The 23821-nt window shown below is 37.2% G+C and overlaps 1 protein-coding gene across 1 annotated transcript in view; it reads left to right on the top strand.

Annotated features, from left to right (window-relative positions):
* LOC127855480 (SWI/SNF-related matrix-associated actin-dependent regulator of chromatin subfamily A containing DEAD/H box 1B-like) overlaps positions 1-23821 on the top strand; it is a 318923-nt gene that overhangs the window by 25163 nt on the left and 269939 nt on the right. Inside the window, exons 10-16 of the mRNA XM_052391107.1 lie at positions 2213-2430; positions 4916-5006; positions 8300-8399; positions 10116-10254; positions 10604-10739; positions 11849-11986; positions 18335-18436. Of these exons, the coding sequence (XP_052247067.1) occupies positions 2213-2430; positions 4916-5006; positions 8300-8399; positions 10116-10254; positions 10604-10739; positions 11849-11986; positions 18335-18436 (924 nt within the window). The remainder of the gene's footprint in view (positions 1-2212; positions 2431-4915; positions 5007-8299; positions 8400-10115; positions 10255-10603; positions 10740-11848; positions 11987-18334; positions 18437-23821) is intronic.

Raw genomic sequence — 23821 nt, 5'->3', positions numbered from 1 at the left:
TCAGTAATATCGCCTTCATATTACAATATTAATGAAATAAGAATTATTCTTCTGAAATTAAATGCATGGAACATTTGTTTCCTCTTGCAACAATATTTAATTTTCGTTTTAAATTAACAAGATATCTCTTAAAAGCTAGGCTAGATTGAACTTTACCGGTACGCAGTTGTTTACCACTATCCACAAAGGGAGGGTTTAGGGGCAGTAGCCCCCGATACTAAAGAAATATATAGGATAAGAAGGATTATTAGGTGTTGTGCGCTTAGCAACAATAAAATCATATGCTTTTCCATTCTTTTTTACGTACTGGTAAAGTTCAATTGTCCCAAAAGGTATTTTGGTGTACATAACATTTTCAAAGCATTTTGCATGGGATATAAACAGGGAAAAAGTTGTATAGAACAGAAATTTTGCTATTTTTCAAAATTTCATACTAAATTTAATAGCAAAAATCTGTAATTCGAAAGTGAAATTCAAGCATTTCTTGCTTAATCATATTATGAAGTTAATTAATAAAATTGTCATTAATTAGTTGAATTCATATTGGCTTTGTTATTGAGCTTCAGACAGCCGTATTGTCCTTCGGCCTCAGGCCAATACGGCTGTCTTCAGCTCAATAACAAAGACAATATAAATGCAACTAATTAATAACAATATATTATTTATGGTGGACAGCAGTGGTATGGTTAGAAATTGCAATTAAGAGTTAAGTGTCGGTAGCATTAATTTAATGAGCATGTTTGTTGAGGTAGCATATGCCACCTCTTCTAGAGAAACTAGAAAGAAATTATCTTTGAAATTGTCAGTTATTAAGAGGTTTTGCATTTATATATATGCTAAATTTTAATCAAGGTTTTAAACTTGTTTTCATTTTAAAACACTAGAATAACATCAGAAGCCGTAATATAATTATTTAAAATGCTTATTTTAAAGTTGAAGACAAATAGTATAGAAAAGAATTAATAAAGGGAAGGAATTCAGTTTCAAAGGGAGACAATTTTACACAATCATTTTCAACCAAACAGTGAAGTAGTTCTGAGACATCAATATTGGAATAAACTATAATATTACAAAAAATATGCAGTTTTCCGTTTTGATTTTTAAATTTTGACTTATTATGAGTAAAATAAATATTTAAATTGCAATCTGTTTCACACAATATATGTCTACTTTGTTGTTGACAAGTTTGAAATGGAGGAGATCTCTCATATGAGACTATCAGCGGAGGTTAAGACAGTGTACAACTATTTAGATCTTCATATTTTTTGACACTGTGAATGTCAATTTAGGGCTTTTCCCCTTAAATTGGGAAGTTAAGGGTCAATTTATTTTAAAATTGTGAAAAAATATTGTTGCTTGATTCAGTGATTTTTTTTGCTCAAATTTACAGCCGATTTTCGGCTGCTTCCCAATCGCAAAAATACACGTTTTTTCCCAAAAATCTGACCAAAATTTCCCCAAAAAAAGCCCAACTTCCAAAAAAAAATAGAAAGAAGTCTCATATTACTTAATTATGATTTCATAAATCTAGGTCTCAACTTTATTTTTTAAACATCTTACAAAATATATAACTTGAATTTAGTCATTTTTGTCCATAAATCATTCCCAAACTTGCCACTTTTATTGATTAAAAAAAATCCCAATTTGACCAGACTCCTTTTCTAGAAAACTCCCTGAACATGCACTTAAAAACAATATCACTTCTGTTACTTATAATCCTATTTATAATGCTTAATTTTTCCCAATTTCATGGTTTATCGCGCTATTTTTCCCAATTTCACGGTTTATCGCGCTAATTTTCCCAATTCAAAAGGCACAGGCTGTAACAAATTAAAGCAAAAAAAATCACTGTGATTTATAACTTTTGAATAATTATTGATAAAACCAATATAAAACAGATATCCAGTAAAAATGAACGTAAATATAGCAGTTAAATGGATATTACTCATCAAACTCTTTATTTCTATATAAAACAACTGTGTTTCCAAACATAAGAAAGTCAAACCATCATACCATTGGTAAATTTGGGACTTGATTTGAGATCAAAAAGATACTTCTGCAATTGATATTATGATCAAATAACCGCTATAAAATCAGAAAGAAGCCCTGCCATATATTTTGGTTGACAAGATTGTAATGGAAGAGGGTCTTTCATATGAGCTTTTGAGCAGTTGTTGATACTGTGTATTTATGAATATCCCTCTATTTTCAGGTAGATAAGTTTATGACAGTGAAGGGTCTCTCATACGACCTGATCAGCGGATGTCGAGAAGTGATCAAGATCCGTGACGTTGTCGTGAAGTTGATGAAGAAATGTGAGGGGATCTCGGCGTCGATGCAGAAAGTCGTCTCAGAGCTGCTTCACTCCAACACACAGCTGGAGCTAGATTCCGACCAGATAACCAAGCAGCCCAGTTCGCTGAACCCTGAGTAGGTGGTTGGGTATGAGATCTAGTCGGGTTTGTTTGTAGATAACCAAGCAGCCCAGTTCGCTGAACCCTGAGTAGGTGGTTGGGTATGGGATCTAGTTGTGTTTGTTTGTAGATAACCAAGCAGCCCAGTTCGCTGAACCCTGAGTAGGTGGTGGTGTATTGGATCTAGTTGTGTTTGTTTGTAGATCACCAAGCAGCCCAGTTCACTGAACCCTGAGTAGGTGGTTGGGTATGGGATCTAGTCGTGTTTGTTTGTAGATCACCAAGCAGCCCAGTTCGCTGAACCCTGAGTAGGTGGTTGGGTATGGGATCTAGTCGTGTTTGTTTGTAGATCACCAAGCAGCCCAGTTTGCTGAACCCTAAGTAGGTGGTTGGGTATGGGATCTAGTCATGTTTGTTTGTAGATCACCAAGCAGCCCAGTTCGCTAAACCCTGAGTAGGTGGTTGGGTATGGGATCTAGTTGTGTTTGTTTGTAGATCACTAAGCAGCCCAGTTCGCTGAACCCTGAGTAGGTGGTTGGGTATGGGATCTAGTCGTATTTTTTTTGTAGATCACTAAACAGTGGAGTTTGCTTAATCCCTTGTAGATAGTTGGGTGTAAAAGCCTCGTGCTGGGAAAACTGGGCTTAATGCATGTGCGTACAGTGTCATCCCAGATTAGCCTGTGCAGTCCACACATGCTAATCAGGGACAACACTAACTGCCTCTTATTGAATTTTTGTTTAAAAGAAGTCTCTTCCAAAGGAATACCCACTTTAGGGGGAGAGTGTTTTCCCCGATTAGTAGTGCTGCAACAATACGCCAAAAACCGTATTGCAATATATTGTCAGTTCAAAAACCCGTATTGCAATATATCGCAATATATTGCTAACTTGTACCAAAATTATAACTTGCCAATTACCCGATAATCCCGTATATTCCAGTTTTAAAGCAAATTCTGGTAAATATTTACTTTAAATGTACTCAAGAATAACAAGAAACACAAACATTTGCAAATTGTTTTTAAGTATCAAATACATTTTGGCATTTGTTACTATTTAAAGATGTGATGAAATAACGTCCAACCGGGGCGTTTTTTTCCACTGAACAAGCGTAATTCACCTGACGTGATGTTCCCATTTTTATACAACACAAAATACACCCATACTTTCCATGCGACGTTCTACATGTCTGTATAATTTTCGCGCGCTTTTTATTGAGACAAAGGATAAAGCAATTTTTATTTGACGCTAGAATTTCTTATTGTCGCATTAGCATTAAAATTTGGAAGCGTATTTCCGAAATTCGGATTACAAATTTAATAATGCTCAATTCAGAATCGAACGAAACATTTACAGCTGTTCGCAATTAATTCAACGATAATCAACAAAAGCATCGAACGAATGCTCCGATGTAACAACGCTACTCCGTAAAATACACTTTCAGAATGTTACTTTTAAGAAAAAAAAACAATAACAATGCTTTGTTTTGTTTACCTTGTTATCATTATTTCGGATGGCTTTTCTTGACGAAATGTGAATGAATTTTGTAAAATTTTCGTACCGGTATGATGAAAATCGTATCGCAATACAATATGCAGATAGCGTATTGCGATATATACCGATATACCGGTATATTGTTGCAGCACTACCGATTAGCCTGTGTAGACCCAACTTTTACTTGCCAGGGGCAATAGGACAACTGTTAATGTTGAGCCCTGTGTTGCCATATTTAACATGCCATTCACCCCACACCAAAAACTAAGCATACCCTAAGCATTCAGCATCTGCTGTAAAATATATAGGGGCATTGATATATAGGGGCATTGATATATAGAGGCATTGATATAATATCTGAAAATTCCATGTAGACTTAATTGAGATATATTCTTTAACCAGACGATTGGGTCTAAAAATCGAATGGCGTTGACTGTAAGATAGCTTCAGAAATAAAGGGTCAGCGCTAGCAGATTCTGGTGTTCAGGGTTACAGTCAACTAAATCCCACTTGACATTGTTAAATTTTAAAATATTTTACCTTAGCAGCCAGAAGTTGTCATGCGCATTTACTTCTAAAGGCTGATGGTTCCTTCTGACTTTCAAAAAGTTATTGATGTATAGTGTTTTTGTTCAAATTCGGTTCGGTTATTTGGCCCCATTGCTAATGGAAAAAAGTGTATATTTTCCCAAATGGGACCTAAACATTTCTAATTGAAGGCTTCCAAAAACAAAAAAAGTTTGTTTTTTTTACATTTCAACATTTTGTTATTTTCCACCCAGCTCTATAAGTTGAAATGAGGAACCTTAGTAAATATAATATTTATTTTTTTTAATTCTCAATTTTGAAACATTTGTTAACAAAACAACAACAACAACAACACTTTTTTCCTCATTTTAGTCAAAATGCTGCAATTTTCCCAATCCAAAAGGACATGGCCCCATTCCCAAAATTGTTAAAAAAACAACATTGATCTAACATATCGATTATCCAGATTGCTTGTTTCAGTCTTCAGCTGAAGCCGTTCCAGATGGTGGGGCTGAACTGGTTGCGGGTCATGCACTCCCAGGAGATCAATGGCATACTGGCAGATGAAATGGTTAGTATAAGCTGCTGTGGAGTAGTGGATAGAGCAATGGCATACTGGTGGATGAAATGGTTAGTATAGGTTACTGTGGCGTAGTGGATAGATCAATGGCATACTGGCAGATGAAATGGTTAGTATAAGCTGCTGTGGAGTAGTGGATAGAGCAATGGCATACTGGCAGATGAAATGGTTAGTATAAGCTGCTGTGGAGTAGTGGATAGAGCAATGGCATACTGGTGGATGAAATGGTCAGTATAGGTTACTGTGGCGTAGTGGATAGATCAATGGCATACTGGCAGATGAAATGGTTAGTATAGGTTGCTGTGGCATAGTGGATAGATCAATGGCATACCGGCGGATGAAATGGTCAGTATAGGTCGCTGTGGCGTAGTGGATAGATCAATGGCATACTGGTGGATGAAATGGTCAGTATAGGTCGCTGTGGCTTAGTGGATAGATCAATGGCATACTGGTGGATGAAATGGTCAGTATAGCTCGCTGTGGCATAGTGGATAGATCAATGGCATACTGGTGGATGAAATGGTCAGTATAGGTTACTGTGGCGTAGTGGATAGATCAATGGCAAACCGGTGGATGAAATGGTCGGTAAAGGTCGCTGTGGCGTAGTGGATAGATCAATGGCATACTGGGGGATGAAATGGTCAGTATAGGACGATGTGGCGTAGTGGATAGATCAATGGCATACTGGCAGATGAAATGGTCAGTATAGGTCGCTATGGCATAGTGGATAGAGTAATGGCATACTGGCAGATGAAATGGTTAGTATAGGTCGCTGTGGCATAGTGGATAGATCAATGGCATACTGGCGGATGAAATGGTTAGTATAGGTCGCTGTGGTGTAGTGGATAGATCAATGGCATACCGGCGAATAAAATGGTCAGTATAGGTCGCTGTGGCGTAGTGGATAGATCAATGGCATACTGGCAGATGAAATGGTCAGTATAGGTCGCTGTGGCGTAGTAGAAAAATCAATGGCATACTGGTGGATGAAATGGTCTGTATAGGTCGCTGTGGCGTAGTGGATAGATCAATTGCATTCTGGTGAATGAAATGGTCAGTATAGGTCGCTGTGGAGGAGTGGATAGACAATGGCATACTGGTGGATGAAATGGTCAGTATAGGTCGTTGTGGAGTAGTGGATAGATCAATGGCATACTGGTGGATTAAATGGTCAGTATAGGTTGCTGTGGCGTAGTGGATAGATCAATGGCATACCGGCAGATAAAAGGGTCTTTATAGGTCGCTGTGGAGTAGTGGATAGATCAATGGCATACTGGTGGATAAAATGGTCAGTATAGGTTGCTGTGGCGTAGTGGATATATCAATGGCATACTGGTGGATGAAATGGTCAGTATAGGTCACTGTGGCTAGTGGATAGATCAATGGCATACTGGCGGATGAAATGGTCAGTATAGGTCGCTGTGGCTAGTGGATAGATCAATGGCATACTAACGGATGAAATGGTCAGTATAGGTCGCTGTAGTGTAGTGGATAGATCAATGGCATACCAGCGGATGAAATGGTCAGTATAGGTTGCTGTGGCTTTTGGATAGATCAATGGCATACTGGTGGATAAAATGGTCTGTATAGGTCGCTGTGGCTAGTGGATAGATCAATTGCATACTGGTGGATGAAATGGTCTGTATAGGTCGCTGTGGCTAGTGGATAGATCAATGGCATACTGGCAAATAAAATAGTCAGTATAGGTCGCTGTGGCTAGTGGATAGATCAACGGCATACAGGTGGATGAAATGGTCTGTATAGGTCGCTGTGGTGTAGTGGATAGATCAATGGCATACTGGTGGATAGAATGGTCTGTATAGATCGCTGTGGCGTAGTGGATAGATCAATGGCATACTGGCGGATGTAATGGTCAGTATAGGTCGCTGTGGCTAGTGGATAGATCAATGGCATACTGGCGGATGAAATGGTCAGTATAGGTCGCTGTGGCGTAGTGGATAGATCAATGGCATACTGGTGGATGAAAAAGTCTGTATAGGTCGCTGTGGCGTAGTGGATAGATTAATGGCATACCGGCTGATGAAATGGTCAGTATAGGTCGCTGTGGCGTAGTGGATAGATCAATGGCATACTGGTGAATTAAATCGTCTGTAAAGGTCGCTGTTGTGTAGTGGATAGATCAATGGCATACTGGCGAATGAAATGGTCTATATAGGTCGCTGTGGCATAGTGGATAGATCAATGGCATACTGGTGAATGAAATGGTCTGTATATGTCGCTGTGGAGTAGTGGATAGATCAATGGCATACTGGTGGATGAAATGGTCAGTATAGGTGGCTGTGGAGTAGTGAATAGATCAATGGCATACTGGTGGATAAAATGGTCAGTATAGGTCGCTGTGGCGTAGTGGATAGATCAATGGCATACTGGTGGATGAAATGGTCAGTATAGGTCGCTTTGGAGTAGTGGATAGATCAATGGCATACTGGGGGATGAAATGGTCAGTATAGGTCGCTGTGGCTATTGGATCGATCAATGGCATACTGGTGGATGAAATGGTCAGTATGGGTCGCTGTGGCATAGTGGATAGATCAATGGCATACTGGTGGATGAAATGGTCAGTATAGGTTGCTGTGGCGTAGTGGATAGATCAATGGCATTCTGGTGGATAAAAAATGGTCAGAATAGGTCGCTGTGGCGTAGTGGGTAGATCAATGGCATACTGGCAGATGAAATGGTCAGTATAGGTCGCTGTGGAGGAGTGGATAGATCAATGGCATACTGGCAGATGAAATGGTCAGTATAGGTTGCTGTGGAGTAGTGGATATGGTGTGTCTGTCTAGCAACCGGGAGGTCATGGGTTCAATCCCCACGTTGGGAGCGTTCTTAAAATTGACCCAAACAATACCAAGTACTGGTTCTATCCAGGAAATGGACTTGAGAGCGTTTCAATAAACATAAGGCTCTCAATGCAACCAAGCTAAAAATAAATAGGTTTTGACTTCATGATCAGTATAGGGCAGCATTGCATTGGTAAAGCAAGTTCTGCAACAGCTATTGTTTATTTTTAGAGTCCTTGCTTTTCATACTGGATTCTGGTTGTTTTTTTACTCTTTTTTGTTAAGATGGATTTTCTTATAATTGGCCTTAATGTCAATCCATTAGATAGGTATGCTAATTCTACAGACCTTTTGAAGAAAACAGCAAAGCTTTAATTAGCTTTGGCCATTCTGTAGATTGAAGTCTTTCTATGGTCCATTAATTTCACTGAAATATAAGTTATCTGTGTACACATTCTCTACATTGATCTTTTATTTTCACAGGGCCTTGGTAAGACAATCCAGACAGTCGCATTCCTGGCCCACCTAATGGAGGAGGGAGAGACTGGCCCTCATGTCATCATAGTACCTTCATCCACCATTGGTAGGTAGCTAGCAGTTGATTATTGAGGCATTGAGGACATGTTGATGCTCATTACATGTACTCTAACACTTAGATGCTAAGTCTTATAGCGTCGTTATGTAATTTTCATTCACTGTTTCTCATATCTGTGACAAAAAAGTATGCCTAATAAAGCACTTGAATTTAACAATATTTTATTGATTGCAATTTGCATTATAATTTGTCCAGTGTGCCTTCACAGAGCTTTTTTTGCAGTTTTTATAGCCGTTATTTGGTCATATTCAGAATGGACAAAATTATATTTTTACCCAAATCCATTCCCAAAATCTTCAATTAATAATTGGCTTTCCAATGTTGAGGAATAGGGCTGTTAAGAATCGGTAAAGAGTTTGAAAGTGTAATATCAATTCAACTTATATCTTTATGTTAAGTTTTTTCTCCTTGATTAAGTTTTATCTTAAATTGTTCAAAAGTTGTAAATCCATAAGAAGACTTTTTAGCCATTTAATATGAAATAAAGCTTACCGTAATTACTGTTACTCTAAATTGTTGGAAATTTTCGGACATCCCTGTTTCAGCCAATATAATTATTTGTTATGACTTTTAATTTTCGGACATACAGGTTTTTGTCCAAAATTAATTACTCTTAATTTAGGGACAGTTTATTATACAATGTTATTTTACCAGAATTCTGCCCTGTTGCGCTGGCGACACTTTGATCATGCGTTTTTACAAGCAGGTTAAGGTCATAAAACCTGGCAGATGTTTGCGTTATTGTGTAGATAAATATGTAAAACAGTAATAGACAATGGTTTTACCCATCAGTTTAAAGTAAAACATACATACAAGTAACTTGTACTAAACTGCGTATTTTACAAGCAGATGCTATTATTTGTTACAATTAATAACATTTGACTTCGTACACATTGTATACCAGTATCAGATCATCAATGAGTGTCTATTAACTTTTAAACACGCATACAGTATTGTTTGTGTCTGTAATTTTGTATTAGAAAAAAAAGAAATTGTATCTAATTTTTCAGACACAATTTTTTTTTAAATATTTTTAATTGTCCGAAAACTAATTACTATACACATCCAATGTCATGGGTATAGGTCTTATATGTATCCCTTAAATGGTGTGATTCTTCAAAAAAAGAATAATATGCAATATGATCCATAGGTCAAAATGTTTAATGAGAACGGTTATTCAAGAAGTAAATCAATACAAGATACAAGAATACAATTTAATTCCGTACATTTTTCGCGCCCAACACATCGATGGGGATCTGCACAAGATCCTCATTTTATTACTAGAGAGCACTTTTATTCTGTTTGTTCCTCCCACCATGGACTGACAACTGGATCAGTGAGTACATTACTGTTCATTTATGAATTATAAAAACTATGATAGTACTACAGTTTTCAAACTTATTTAGGGACAGCCTAACAAAGGCTTTATTATTTGAGCCTTGTCCGGGAAATCTGGGCTTAATGAATTTGCATAAAGTGTCATCCCAGATTAGCCTGTGCAGTCTGACCAGACTTATCAGGGATGACACTTTCGACTTTTATAGGTTTTTTTCGTCATAAGAGTCTCTTAGCCAAAATCCAGTTTAGGCATAAAGTGTCATCACAGATTAGCCTTTGCAGACTTTACAGGCTAATCTGGGATGACACTTTTCTCACTATGCATTAAGCCGAGATTTCCCAGAAACAGGCATATTTTATTGGCAGACAACTGGATCCGTGAGTGCAAGGTGTGGTGCCCGGCCCTGAAGGTGCTTGTGTACTACGGTTCCCAGGAGGAGCGGCGGGCTACACGCCAGTTTATCATGTATAACAGGGACGAGGAATACAATGTCATCATCACTACGTGAGTCATGCAATGTTGGCATAGAAATAATGTTGTTATGGAAAAAATGATTTTTGTTACCCCTTTCCCACTCAGAAGTGAAAATGGCTATGTGCAAACAGCATTAAACCAAAACAGCCTGTGAGTAACTCGCAGTCTGTTAAGATTGTATGCTGTTTGCTGCTCATCAGTATCTAAGGGTTGGAAATGATGCCTTTAAAACTTGGATTTTGTAAGAAAGGTCTTTGATTAAATTTAACTTTCTAAGGGACTATAAATATGTAAAAATATGTATCTAAGTGGTAAAGGGTAAATTCCTATTCTTAAGTCTTAGAATTGGTCGGTGTATACCTGTCCTGTTGTGTTCCAGTTACAACATGGCCACAGGGACTGTAGATGACAGGAGTCTGTTTAAGAAGTTTGAGTTTCACTACGCCATCTTCGATGAGGGCCACCTACTGAAGAACATGTCATCTCTCAGATATCAGAATCTCATGAGGATACAAGTACATATATAGCCACTGCTGTGATTTCTCTGTTCATATGATTTACTCCTTTTCAGTGTGATAATTGTTTGACAAAATTAACTTTGTGAGAGCTGTTTAAAAGTGATATGAGCCTTTTTTTTCGTGGACAAAGGGGTTTAATGCATGTGCGTAAAGTTTCATCCCAGATTAGCCTAAGCAGTCTGAACAAGCTAATCAAGGATGCCACTTTCTGCCTAAACTTGCTGGATTTTCGCTAAGAAGAGACATCCATTAAAAAAAAAAATTCCATAAAAGCAGTAAGTGTTGTCTCTGACTTTTGCAGACTGCACCTGCTTATCAATGATGACACTGCGCACATGCATTAATGCCCTTTTTCCAAAAGCGTATCATATGTGTTTTGGTAAGCCCAGTGAAGTTGCATGGCACCTGAGATGTTTCCAAATTCACACCTGTGTAACTAAGTGATATTTGTAGGTGAAAAACAGGGACAGTATCTGGAAAGTGTCTCAAGTAATGAAGCAAACTGCCATGTTTCACTCTTTTGGCGAGTCAGCGATGTTTTTGGCATATATTTCCTGCTGTGCAATCATTACATGAGTTGTATCAAGATTCCTTATGAAGATGCTAGTTCTAAGCAATCTTTACTTTCAAGTGATGCTATTACCCTTGTCTGAAATGTAACATTAAATGAATTTATTTTCTACTAGAATTCTACCCTTTTTCTCTCTCCGTTAAACAGACCAATAACAGCCTAATCTGGGACTACACTTTACGCACATGCAATAAATCTGGGACTACACTTTACGCACATGCAATAAATCTGGGACTACACTTTACGCACATGCAATAAATCTGGGACTACACTTTACGCACATGCAATAAATTTGGGACTACACTTTACGCACATGCAATAAATCTGGGACTACACTTTACGCACATGCAATGAATCTGGGACTACACTTTACGAACATGCAATAACATGCATTTTGTCGGGGTGAGGCTGATATGAACTAAATAAAAAACATCAACTTGTACCCGTACCGATAAACAGGAATAATATTTTAGTCCTATATATCATGTGCACTGCATTATAACTGTCAACTGCTACGTGTACCCTCCCCCAACAGGCCCACAGACGACTGCTTTTGACGGGGACCCCTCTACAGAATAATCTGCTGGAGCTGATGTCACTACTCTGCTTCTGTATGCCGGACATGTTCGTGGGCAAGACGGAGCAGCTCAAGCGCATGTTCACCATGATCTCAGTGAGTAGGCAGAACATTTGGGGATAAATTGAGCTGTGTTAGGGGAAAATGGGGTTTAATGCAGTTGGATAAAGTGTCGTCCTAGATTATCCATTACAGATCACACTGGCTAATCTGGGACGATTTTTTCTCAAATTCTGCTTTTATGGAAATTTTTGTGTTCAAGGAAGTCTATTTTAAAACAAACATCAAGTCTAAGCAGAAAGTGTAGTCCCTGATTAGCCTGGGGGGACTGTGCAGAGTAGTCCCTGATTAGCCTGGGGGGACTGTGCAGAGTAGTCCCTGATTAGCCTGGGGGGACTGTGCAGAGTAATCTGGGACAACTTTATGCACATGCATTAAGCCCAGTTTTCCCAGAACGAGGCTCAATAAATAAAAATCACAACAATTAAGATGTTACCAGGTTTTAAATACTATTTGATTTTTAGCTCACCTGAGCACAACGTGCTCATGGTGCACTTTTGTGATCGCCTTTTGTCCGTCGTGCGTAGTCAACATTTTGCCTTGTGAACACTCTAGTTTGCCTTTGTTCTCTGCATTTTAGTTGTTGAACAAAGTGTAGTTATCTATGCAAGTAAATAATAACTGCCCTTTTTAGCTCACCTGAGCACAACGTGCTCATGGTGAGCTTTTGTGATCGCCTTTTGTCCGTCGTGTGTAGTCCGTCGTCAACATTTTGCCTTGTGAACACTCTAGAGGCCACATTTATTGTCCGATCTTCATGAAACTTGGTCAGAACATTTGTCTCAATGATACCTTGACCGAGTTCGAAACTGGGTCATGTTGGGTCAAAAACTAGGTCACTAGGTCAAAAAAAAGAAAAACCTTGTGAACACTGTAGAAGTCACATTTGATGCCCAATCTTCATGTAACTTTGTCAAAATGTTTGTCTTAATGATATGTTGGTTGAGTTGAAAAATGGTTCTGGTCCGTTGAAAAACATGGCCGCCAAGGGGCGTGGCAGTATTCCTTATATGGCTAATGAGAAACCTTGTGAACACTCTAGAAGTCACAATTTTTGCCCAATCATCATGAAACTTGGTCAAAAAATTGGTTTCATTTATATCTCGAATCAGTGAAAAAACATGGCCGCCAGGGGGCGCGGCAGTTTTCTCTATATGTGTATAGTGAAAACATGTGAACACTGTAAAAGTCACATTTTTGGTCCAATTTTCATGAAATTTGGTCAGAACATTTGTTTCCTGGATACGACAGTTGAGTTCGAAAATGGTTGGGATCGGTAAAAAAAACATGGCCGCCAGGGGTGGGGGGTCATTTTCCTTATATCTATATAGTAAAAAAAGCTTGTGAACACCCTAGAAGTCACATTTTTTGCCTAATCATCATGAAATTTTGTCTAAAAAATGGTCATGACCGCTGGAAAAACATGGCCGCCAGGGGGTGGGGCACTTATCTCTCTATGTATATAGTGAAAACATGTGAACAGTCTAGTTGTGATAAGCCATAATGTTAAAGAAAGATAACCTGTACATACTTTCTTATAGTTAACTGTCTTGTATAAACCTGGGACTTCTTTCATAAAATGTGGTGTACATAAAGACAGTAGTTTGCATGAAATTTAATTAACCTATTGTTTCTATGTCATAAAATAACTGTACATGTACTAATGCACTGTAGAGCCTTATCTTTGATCTTTTCTGATAAGCCAAGTAAACCTATTGTGTTTTGGTGTATTGATTGAACATCTTCTAAGATCAATTGGATTGGGAAAATCAATTATCTCAGCAGAAAACTGTGCTATGAAACTGTTTCCATGGCAACCTTGTTATTTGGCATTTTATGTCCCCCACCACTATAGTGGGGGACATATTGTTTTTGCCCTGTCTGTTGGTTCGTTGGTTGGTCTGTTGGTCTGTTGGTTGGTTTGCGCCAACTTTAACATTTGCAATAACTTTTGCAATATTGAAGATAGCAACTTAATATTTGGCATGCATATGTATCTCATGGAGCTGCACATTTTGAGTGGTGAAAGGTCAAGGTTATCCTTCAAGGTCAAAGGTCAAATTTATGGCTTCAAAGTGGCGCAATAGGGGGCATTGTGTTTCTGACAAACACATCTCTTGTTAAATATTGAAGATAGCACCTTGATATTTTGCATGCATGTGTATCTCATGGAACTGCACATTTTGAGTGGTAATATTTCAAGGTGAACATCATCCTTCAAGGTCTAGGGTCGAAAAAACAAAGTCAAGGGAAGTAATAAGCTTTAAATGGACATAGTTATCTGACCTGCCCACGTATATATTTTTGTTAAATAAATCAAAGCCGCGCAGTAGGCGGCATTGTGTTTCTGACAAACACATTGTGGTAAAAGGTCAAGGTCATCCTTTACGGTCTACGGTAAAAAATACAGATTTAATGAAGTAATAAGCTTTAAAAAGGGAGAAAATTATTCAATATTGAACATAGCCACTTTATATATTTGGCATGCATGTGTATCTCATGGAGCTGAACATTTTGAGTGGTGAATCTAAAGTCATGGTAGTGGCTTTTAATTATTTGCTACTAAAAATAGAGATTTGTTACAGACAATTATTTTCAAGGAAAGTAATTTATATAATTATAAATCTCATATTGTATATTTCCTTACCAAGAATTGTTCTTTTCACAGTTACTGTACAGATTTATTATTTTGATTATTTATAACCTAAATGATTGATTTTTCAAAGTTTTTTTTTTTAATGATATAATTATAATTTCTTTGATGTTCATAACATACCTGTGGACATATGTCCATAGATACATGATCAACTCTGGCTATAATCTCTTTTAAACCACAGGCCTTGGTTGTCAGTGATGTCTGACATGGTCATAATTGACTGTGAGACCCCCCCCCCGGTTGGATTGGACAAAATTCAAGGGAAGTAATAACCTTTAAAGGGAGATGATTTCTATACCTGCCAAATGATAAATAGAAATTTTATTTCAATGCGGCACAGAAGGGGGCATTGTGTTTCTGACAAACACATCTCTTGTTTTTTTTTAAATTAAAGATCATCTAATAAATGACCACCACACCCTCACACTATACCACCCCCCTCCCCCCCACCCCCCACCCCAAAAAAATAATTTTTATGCCCCTGGCAGTTGAACTGTCCGTCAGTATGTCAGTCAGTCTGTTCGTCTGTCCGAAAAAAAACTAACATTGGCTTATAACTTTTTCACTTTTGAAGATAACAACTTGATATTTGGCATGCAGGTGTGGATCTCATGGAGCTGCACATTTTGAGTGGTGAAAGGTCAAGGTCATCCTTCAAGGTCAAATGTCAAATTTATGATGTCAGTGCGTCCGAAAACTTTAACATTGGCCTTAACTTTTTCAATATTGAAGATAGCAACTTGATATTTGGCATGCATGTGTATCTCATGGAGTTGAACATATTGAGTGGTGAATGGTGAATGTGAAGGTCATCCTTCAAGGTCGAATGTCAAATATATGGCGTCTGTCCGTCCGAAAACTTTAACATTGGCCATAACTTTTTTAATATTGAAGATAGCAACTTGATATTTGGCATGCATGTGTATCTCATAAAGCTGCACATTTTGAGTGGTGGAAGTTCAAGGTCAAGGTCATCCTTCAAGGTAAAAAATAAAAAATAAAATCAAAGCGGCATTCTCATGAAGCTGCACATTTTGAGTGGTGGAAGTTCAAGGTCAAGGTCATCCTTCAAGGTCAAGGTCATCCTTCAAGGTCAAAGGTCCAAAAAAAAATAAATCAAAGCGGCGTTCTCATGAAGCTGCACATTTTGAGTGGTGGAAGTTCAAGGTCATTCTTCAATGTCAAGGTCATCCTGCAAGGTCAAAGGTAAAAAATAAAGATTTCAAAGCGGCATTACCATGAAGCTGCACATTTTGAGTAGTGGAAGTTCAAGGTCAAGGTCATCCTTCAAGGTCAAGGTCATCCTTCAAGGTAAATTGTCAAAAAAAATATATAAAAATTCAAAGCAGCGTTATCATGAAGCTGCACATTTTGAGTGGTGGAAGTTCAAGGTCAAGGTCATCCTTCAAGGTCAATTTTTTTTTTCAATTTCAAAGCGGCGTTCACATGAAGCTGCACATTTTGAGTGGTGGAAGTTCAAGGTCAAGGTCATCCTTCAAGGTCAAGGTCATCCTTCAAGGTCAAAGGTCTTTTTTTAAAATAAAAATTCAAAGCGGCGTTCTCATGAAGCTGCACATTTTTAGTGGTGGAAGTTCAAGGTCAAGGTCATTCTTCAAGGTCAAAGGTCAAACAAATAATTTTTCAAAGCGGCCTTCTCATAAAGCTGCACATTTTGAGTAGTGGAAGTTCAAGGTCAAGGTCATCCTTCAAGGTCAAAGGTAAAAAAAAAACAATAACAAATTTCAAAGCGGTGGAATAGGGGGCATAGCGTTTCTGACAAACACATCTCTTGTTTTTTTCAAACATGGTTAGAAAACACAAATATTTATTTTTATTATTTTGTTTTTTGCATATTTTTTGCATTTTTGGAAGATAATGTAATAAATGACCACACCCCCACACTATACACCCCTCTCCACTCCACCCCTCCCTCCTTTGTGATTGAAATTGAGATAGGTCCCTAAACCTTTAAAAAGAAAAATAGATGAGCGGTCTGCACCCGCAAGGCGGTGCTCTTGTTTTTAACTGGCATCCGTGTGCAGTTTTCATTAATGGAACAGAACTGTGTAGGTTTTAAAAAATATGCTTCATCTTGTAAGCGTAATTTCATATTTTTCTCAACTTCAAGGGGAGATGATTCTGAACTTATTCTTACGTTGCTCATTTACGATAGGGGTTGAGTACTCATTGATATAAAAACACTGTAAAAGTTTTAATGTGTTTACGAACACCCCCACCCTCTAACACATATATGTCATGGGCATAATAAACACAAAAAATGGTTACAATAAAACAGCATATTTATTTAAACTAAAATGTCTACATCAAAACAAAAAGTTAACATAGAGCAAACATAACATAATTTGATTCTACTGGGGCTCAAACCTTGGGCCTCTCACATGTGAAGCGAGCGTGTAACCACTACACTACGGAACCGCTTGAAAAATCACCTTCTAACTAAGATATTAATAAGTGACTGTTGTGTAACGGCTATCAATAAAGCAATAAACCATCTAATCGCTGTCGTCTTGTAAAATTGAAGAAAATACGCGTTAACCAAAACTCGAACAGCAAAAGTCTGCGCTATTGTTAGAAAAACCACAAAAAAAATATATTTTGATTATGTTTTGTTTTTATACAAGCCCAGAAAGTTTCACCGGTTCGCGTATTTGCCCAGTCCCAGTGATCTTTTATTATTGCCCAGTCCCTGTGATCAGTTATTAATTAAAAGAATTAGCTTTGCATTATGGGCAATAAATGTTGTAGTAAATGTAATAGGCACAAATGCAGTACTTATTTACACTAACTTACACAAAAAATCACCACTTTGCAAGATCATCTGACAACAAAAATATATACATTGATCGGTAAAATAACTTCTCCTCCCATAAGCGAAAAAAAAATGTATTACATACGAGTCGCGGCACTTCAGTGCGACGCCAACAAAAGCTGTCATAGATTTTTGTTTGTTTTAATTATATGTTTAGAAATGTTGTTGCAATGTCTAAAGCTATCAGCAAATAAACAATGGTGCCATAATGTCTGGGAATTGCACTGACTTTTGAAATGTTATCAGGGTGCAGAATCACTTAAGTTTGTGGGGTTCACAACTATACTTTAATGGATGTAAACACACGGGTAAGTGCAGCTTTTTTGTTCTCCACGAAGGGTGGCATATAGTTTTTTAACTGTCCGTCAGTCAGTCCGTCCATCCGTTTGAAAACTTTAACATGGTCATAACTTTTGCAATATTGGAGATAGCAACTTGATATTTGGCATGTATGTGTATCTCATGGAGCTGCACATTTTGAGGGGTGAAAGGTCAAGGTCATTTTTCAAGGTCAAAGGTCAAATATATGGTGTCTGTCTGTCCGTCCGAAAACTTTAACATTTGTCATAACTTTTGCAATATTGAAGATAGCAACTTGATATTTGTCATACATGTGTATCTCATGGAGCTGCACATTTTGAGTAGTGAAAGGCAAAGGTCATTGTTCAAGGTCAAAGGTCAAATATATGGCTTCAAAGCGGCGCAGAAGGGGGCATTGTGTTTCTGACAAACACATCTCTGGTTTCTAATAACTTTTAAAAGCAATTATTTTTAAGAATTTCAACTAGTACATAAGGACAGTTTTTTTTATGTTTCTTATGGCAATGTGAAATACATCAGAATTACTGTATTAAATGAATCTGTGTACTTGGCCAAAAATTTGATTTGATGTTCTCAGAGAACAAATGGTGACGAGAAGAGAAGCAGCTATGAGCAAGATCGCATTGCACAGGCTAAGAAGATCATGACACCATTCGTGTTACGACGGTTAAAATCAGAGGTAAGACTGTTAGCTGTTGTAACTGATAGAGTGTATGCAGATAATGACAACTGATTTATAATAATCAGTTTTGGAATTTTTATTGGTATATTGTTTTGCACATGTCGGTCAGTCCGTCGGTTGGTCGGTCCGTCCACCAGATGGTTTCCGGATGATAACTCAAGAACGCTTAGGCCTAGGATCATGAAACTTCATCGGTACATTGATAATGACTGGCAGATGACCCCTATTTTCAGGTCACTAGGTCAAAGGTCAAGGTCACAGTGACTCAAAATAGTAAAATGTTTTCAAGAACAAGTTCAAAGTTGACCTTGTTAGTTCATGACATTTGGCCCTGTCCCGAAATATAAGTTAGAGGATTATGTTGATCTGATGAATTCACTTAGGATTGTTTAACAAGGTTTGGTGAATAGTCTGTCCTGGCCTAAGTTGAAGTGAAAATTTGTTAAGCTGTTTATTTCAATATATTTCAATATTGATTTTGGATCAGGTTATTCTTAGATTTCAAATCCTTAAATTTTCACGCTACTGGGTCATTTTGTTTTTATTCGATGTGTCATTTGGACAAGTATAATTATTGCTAGATATTATACTCACATAAATATAAGTTTACAAAATACTTGATACACTGACAATGTTCATAAAATTATTAATTGCATGCATATCATGAACAATATCATAAGATATTTATAAACATTAAGTAAAAAAATCCTCAGACTAAATCATTTTAACCCTTAAAGCGCTGGAGCTGAATTTTAAAGGCTTTTGCAAACAGTTTGGATCCAGATGAGACGCCACAGAACGTGGCGTCTCATCTGGATCCAAACTGTTTGCTATTCTGATAGTATTCTTTGAAAAAAATTCGAAGAAAATGCTAATTTTAGAAATTCAACAGACGACATTTTAGCAGACGACAAATTACCCAGCATGCAATGGGTTAATAGACTGTTCTTTTATGCTTGTACAATCCTTTCAAACTTAATTTAAATTAAACTAATTAGTTGTTTCTTTTTCTAATTATATTTGAGAATATTGCAATTTAAATTTTTCACTGATGACAATTCGGAAAAGACGTTTCATGGGATATTTGTAATAGTTTCATACAGGGAATATTGAATAGTTCCTATTCCAACAGTCACTGTGTCTTATAAAGATTGTATACAAAAATGTAACATTGTTTCAAATGAAAACTGTTTACATGAATGTGTACATTATTATACATGGACATCATCCTACTCCAACAGTCACTGTTTTTTTAAACACGTTCATGTCATTATTGTGCCCCATTCCTGCCATGATTGAGTTTGTGTGCTGACTGTAGTAGACAGATATAGGGTGAATCACACCATAACTCTCTGTGACCACCTCTGCCAGTATCTGTCTCACATCTCGGTCCATCTGGAGGATTGTTTGGGACAAGTATAAACACAGGGGAACTTGTCCTGCATCTGCCACATGGAGCCACGGCAGTATTACTGTTTTAAAAGACAACTGTTTATATGTGTACATTATTATGCATGAACATCATCCTTATCTAACAGTTACTGTGTCTTAAACACTATGATGTCACTATTGAACATCATCCCTACAATGAGTGAGCCTGTGTGCTTACTGTAGTAGACAGACATAGGGTAAGTCACACCATCATTCTCTGTGACCACCTCTGTCAGTCTCTGTCTCCCATCTCTGTCCACCTGGACAATTGTGTTTGTGTAGTTTCCACACACCAGAACTTGTCCTGAATCTGTCACATGTAGGCCAGGTAGTACTTTTTTATCGAAGTCCAGTGCAGGGTCAGTTAGAGTGGAGATCACTGTGCCATCCCTGGACAATGTGACCACCTGTTTACTGTCCTGGTTGGTCACATATATCCTGTCTCCATCTGGACTCACTGCACAGGAGGTAACTGTCTCATAGTTGGTCGAATATATGTATCCATCTGGACTCGCTGTGGTATAGAAGACAGTGATGATGAGATGTTGATAGTATGTGGAAATGAAGGGTGTTATATAAAAAGTAGTGAGTCTAATGTTATTGTTATACAATTAAGTACAGCTTTTATTATTTTATTAAAGCGGGTATATACGATTTTGTCAAATATTAATGAATTTATACAAACTGTGTTAAATACTTATTATATATATATTTCAATATAAATTAACATAAAAGTTAAGAAGAACATGTGCGGAAAAATGCGAAATAAGCCAGATATTTAATTCTGAAATTGAAAACGGTTGTACAGCCGAATTCGCCAGCATGTATACCATACATGTACGATGTGCATCTAAACTTAGTTTAACGGTTTATTTGAATTCCTGCAACGATATCTATTCATACGACACACGAACACCATCTCCGATCCTAATACAAAGACGAATGCTTCGGTTATTGTAAGAAAATATGTACGTCACTATCGGCTCGGGGCGCTAATTTGTCTTTGCTGCATTTTATGAAATTCGGCTTTAATGTATAATTTTTCTTGCCTATTTTGTGTTATTGTAACATATTTTATCAATATATTAGAATTAAACACATATAAAAGATCGTATATACCCGCTTTAAGTGTTAAGTGCATACATAAAACACTTTATAAAATTATAATTAATAATAATAATATTATTAAACATATTGTAAAGTAATGACAACTATAAAGAACAGGTGTATTGCTGTTGTGATATATTGTGGTCCTTTTAATTAGATAAATTGGTTAAGTGTTTTACTGTGTTGAATAACTATCAAAGATATAATTGTCTAACGTAAATGTATCATGAAAATATTTCCTTGATTTGCACAATATCATATTTGGGAATAAGCATTAAAACTAAATAATAAAATTTGGTTCAAGATGCGCAGATCATTATTTGCAAAACATATATTTGTTTGATAAGATTATGGTTATGTGAAGCTTTATTTCAGTGACAGAAGCATTGGTTCTTAAAGTTTTGAACATTAGAATAATGCTAGGAATAAGTATTACCTGTCCATTGACCTGATAAATCACACAGCTCCCTCACCAGTCTTCCATCCAGAGTATATTGGTACAGAGCTCTACCATTTGTTATGTACAGGTTACCATGCTGATGGGCAATACCAAGACAGGCATGTTTGAGCTCCATTACCCTGTCCTTTATCAACTGACCATTGGTCACTCTGATAAAATGGACCTCATTTGGTAACATAGTAACAGCTGCCAGACTGGAGTCAATGCTGCACATGGACACAGGTGGACCAGGCAAGTCACAGTGGGCCACCACCTTGTAGGTCTGATCCAGGAGCTTCACTTTATCGTTAGTCCAGTCTGTGATGAGGAGTTCTCCAGAAGCTGTCTCACAGATACTGCCTATATAGCATGAGTCATTTTCACCCTCATTCTTCACACTGTACTTCTTACTACTCTTCACTTTTATGATTTGATCAGACTTGGTTACTGCACCTGGTTGATAACCCTGGACCAGCTGGTCTGATGAATTTGATACTGGATCAGACACCTGGCCCGACTTGGTCAGATCACTTGTTCCGTTTTCAGGGCTATAAGTTCTAGATGTACTGGATTCTGGATTGGGTTTGTTCACCTTGAATCCTGAAGTTGTTTGGTGTCCAGGGTCAGACTGGCTGGTTTCTTTAGGTTTAGTCTGTCTGCTATCCGTGGTCCGTGTTGTCCTTTTAACAGGTTGTGATTGTCGCACTGTGCTCAGTATTTGTCCCAATCCTGAGAGAGTGGAAAGGGTTTGTTGGATGGTTGAATCAGGCTTAAAGGTTAGTGTCATTTCAGTCTTTGTTGTCCTTTCTTGTAAAACTGATTCTAGCTTAAGGGACTGGTCAAGACATTTTCTGTACTTGATAAAACTAAGTGCTTCACTTTTGTCTTTTATTTTCAGCAAATCTTCATATATTTTATAATAATAATAATATTTTTGATGGACTGAGTGCAGTTTTCAATGTCAGTTTGAATTGGTGTTCTCATTGTGACCAGAAATGTGTCCAACTCCTTCTTGGTATATTTCTCCAGTTGATCAAAAGAATCATTAATTGTCTTTCGTAAAGCATTGATTTCTTCCAGAATTTTCTTGTACGATTTCTCAAGAGACTTAATATTCTCCTCTAAGTCATCTTTCTCATCTACCAATTGCTGGTGTTGTTTATAAATAGTTGCTGACAACTGCTTAAAGTCTCCTTTTTGATGCAGCTGTTTCACTTTGTCAGATATTAGTACCAAATGACTGCATTTCCTACAAAAACATCAATTAACATCATGTATGTGTTTTCCCAAAGGATGGATTATATTCCTAGATCGACAATTTATGTTGAATTATATTATTTTGTCACACAAAATATCTTTAAAAACATATTACAAAGTCAAAGGTCAAGGTCACATAAGTTTGGAGCATGAAATTCGTTTTTGCACTATATTTATTTTAAGAACACCTTGACGTGTGATCATGAAAATTGGTATAGTGGTTAAATGGGTGGAAAAGACGTTTTTTTGGCCCCCACCTAAGCCATAATATTAAACCGTTTATCAAGGGATGTTCTTCCATCCATAAACAAAATTTATTTGGCAGGGGATATCAATTCAACAAATTTGCTTGTTTTATTTTGAGATCACAAGGTTAAAGGTCAAGATAGTATGCGTTTGTATAAAGAAATTGTTTTCTGCATGATATTTATAGAATGCTTTCACAAATGATCATCTATATTTCTATGCTTGTTAAGAGGAAAGAATAATGATATTGAGGTCAAGAGGTCAAAGATCAAGGTCACATGTGGTTAATATCACAATTGTTTATATATATTTATATCTAGAAATCTCTTAGCATCATTTAAATCAGTATGCTGGTTTGTCTTTATGAAGAATGTCTCATAATGATTATCAAGTCAAGAGATCAAAGGTCAAGGTCATATGTACAGCTTTGCTGCATTTTCCAATTATGTCTTGTTTCATGAGTGATGCAGTGGTTAAAAATCAATATTCAACCAAAACAAGATGACATTTATCATTGGGCAGGTGAACAAAAAATATGTATCAGGAACTCTTGTGAAATATTTAATATCTCGGGAGAGATAAAGGATGGCTAAATATTGGTATAAACATTAAAAAAAAAAAGATCTTCATAACATGTACTTACTGATGATTGTGGAAATGGCAGACATGACATATCAGCACACTGTGCTCCTCACAGAATATGGTCAGTTTTTCTTTCGGGTGCTCCTTACATTTCTCTTGTTCAACCACATCAGTCTCAGGCCATAGGCTGATGTTTTCTTTGCCCAAAATGGCATGCTTCTTGTAAAGATAATTATGATGCTCCACACATTTGCTACAGTGCAATTTAGAACATTCCTCACAGTAAAATTCAGCCTCTGTGTTCCTGTAAGTTTCCATAC

The sequence above is a fragment of the Dreissena polymorpha genome, chromosome 13 (genome assembly GCF_020536995.1).
Source record: "Dreissena polymorpha isolate Duluth1 chromosome 13, UMN_Dpol_1.0, whole genome shotgun sequence".
NCBI classification, from domain to species: Eukaryota; Metazoa; Mollusca; class Bivalvia; order Myida; family Dreissenidae; genus Dreissena; species Dreissena polymorpha.
This window is presented reverse-complemented; position numbering and strand designations above follow the sequence as displayed.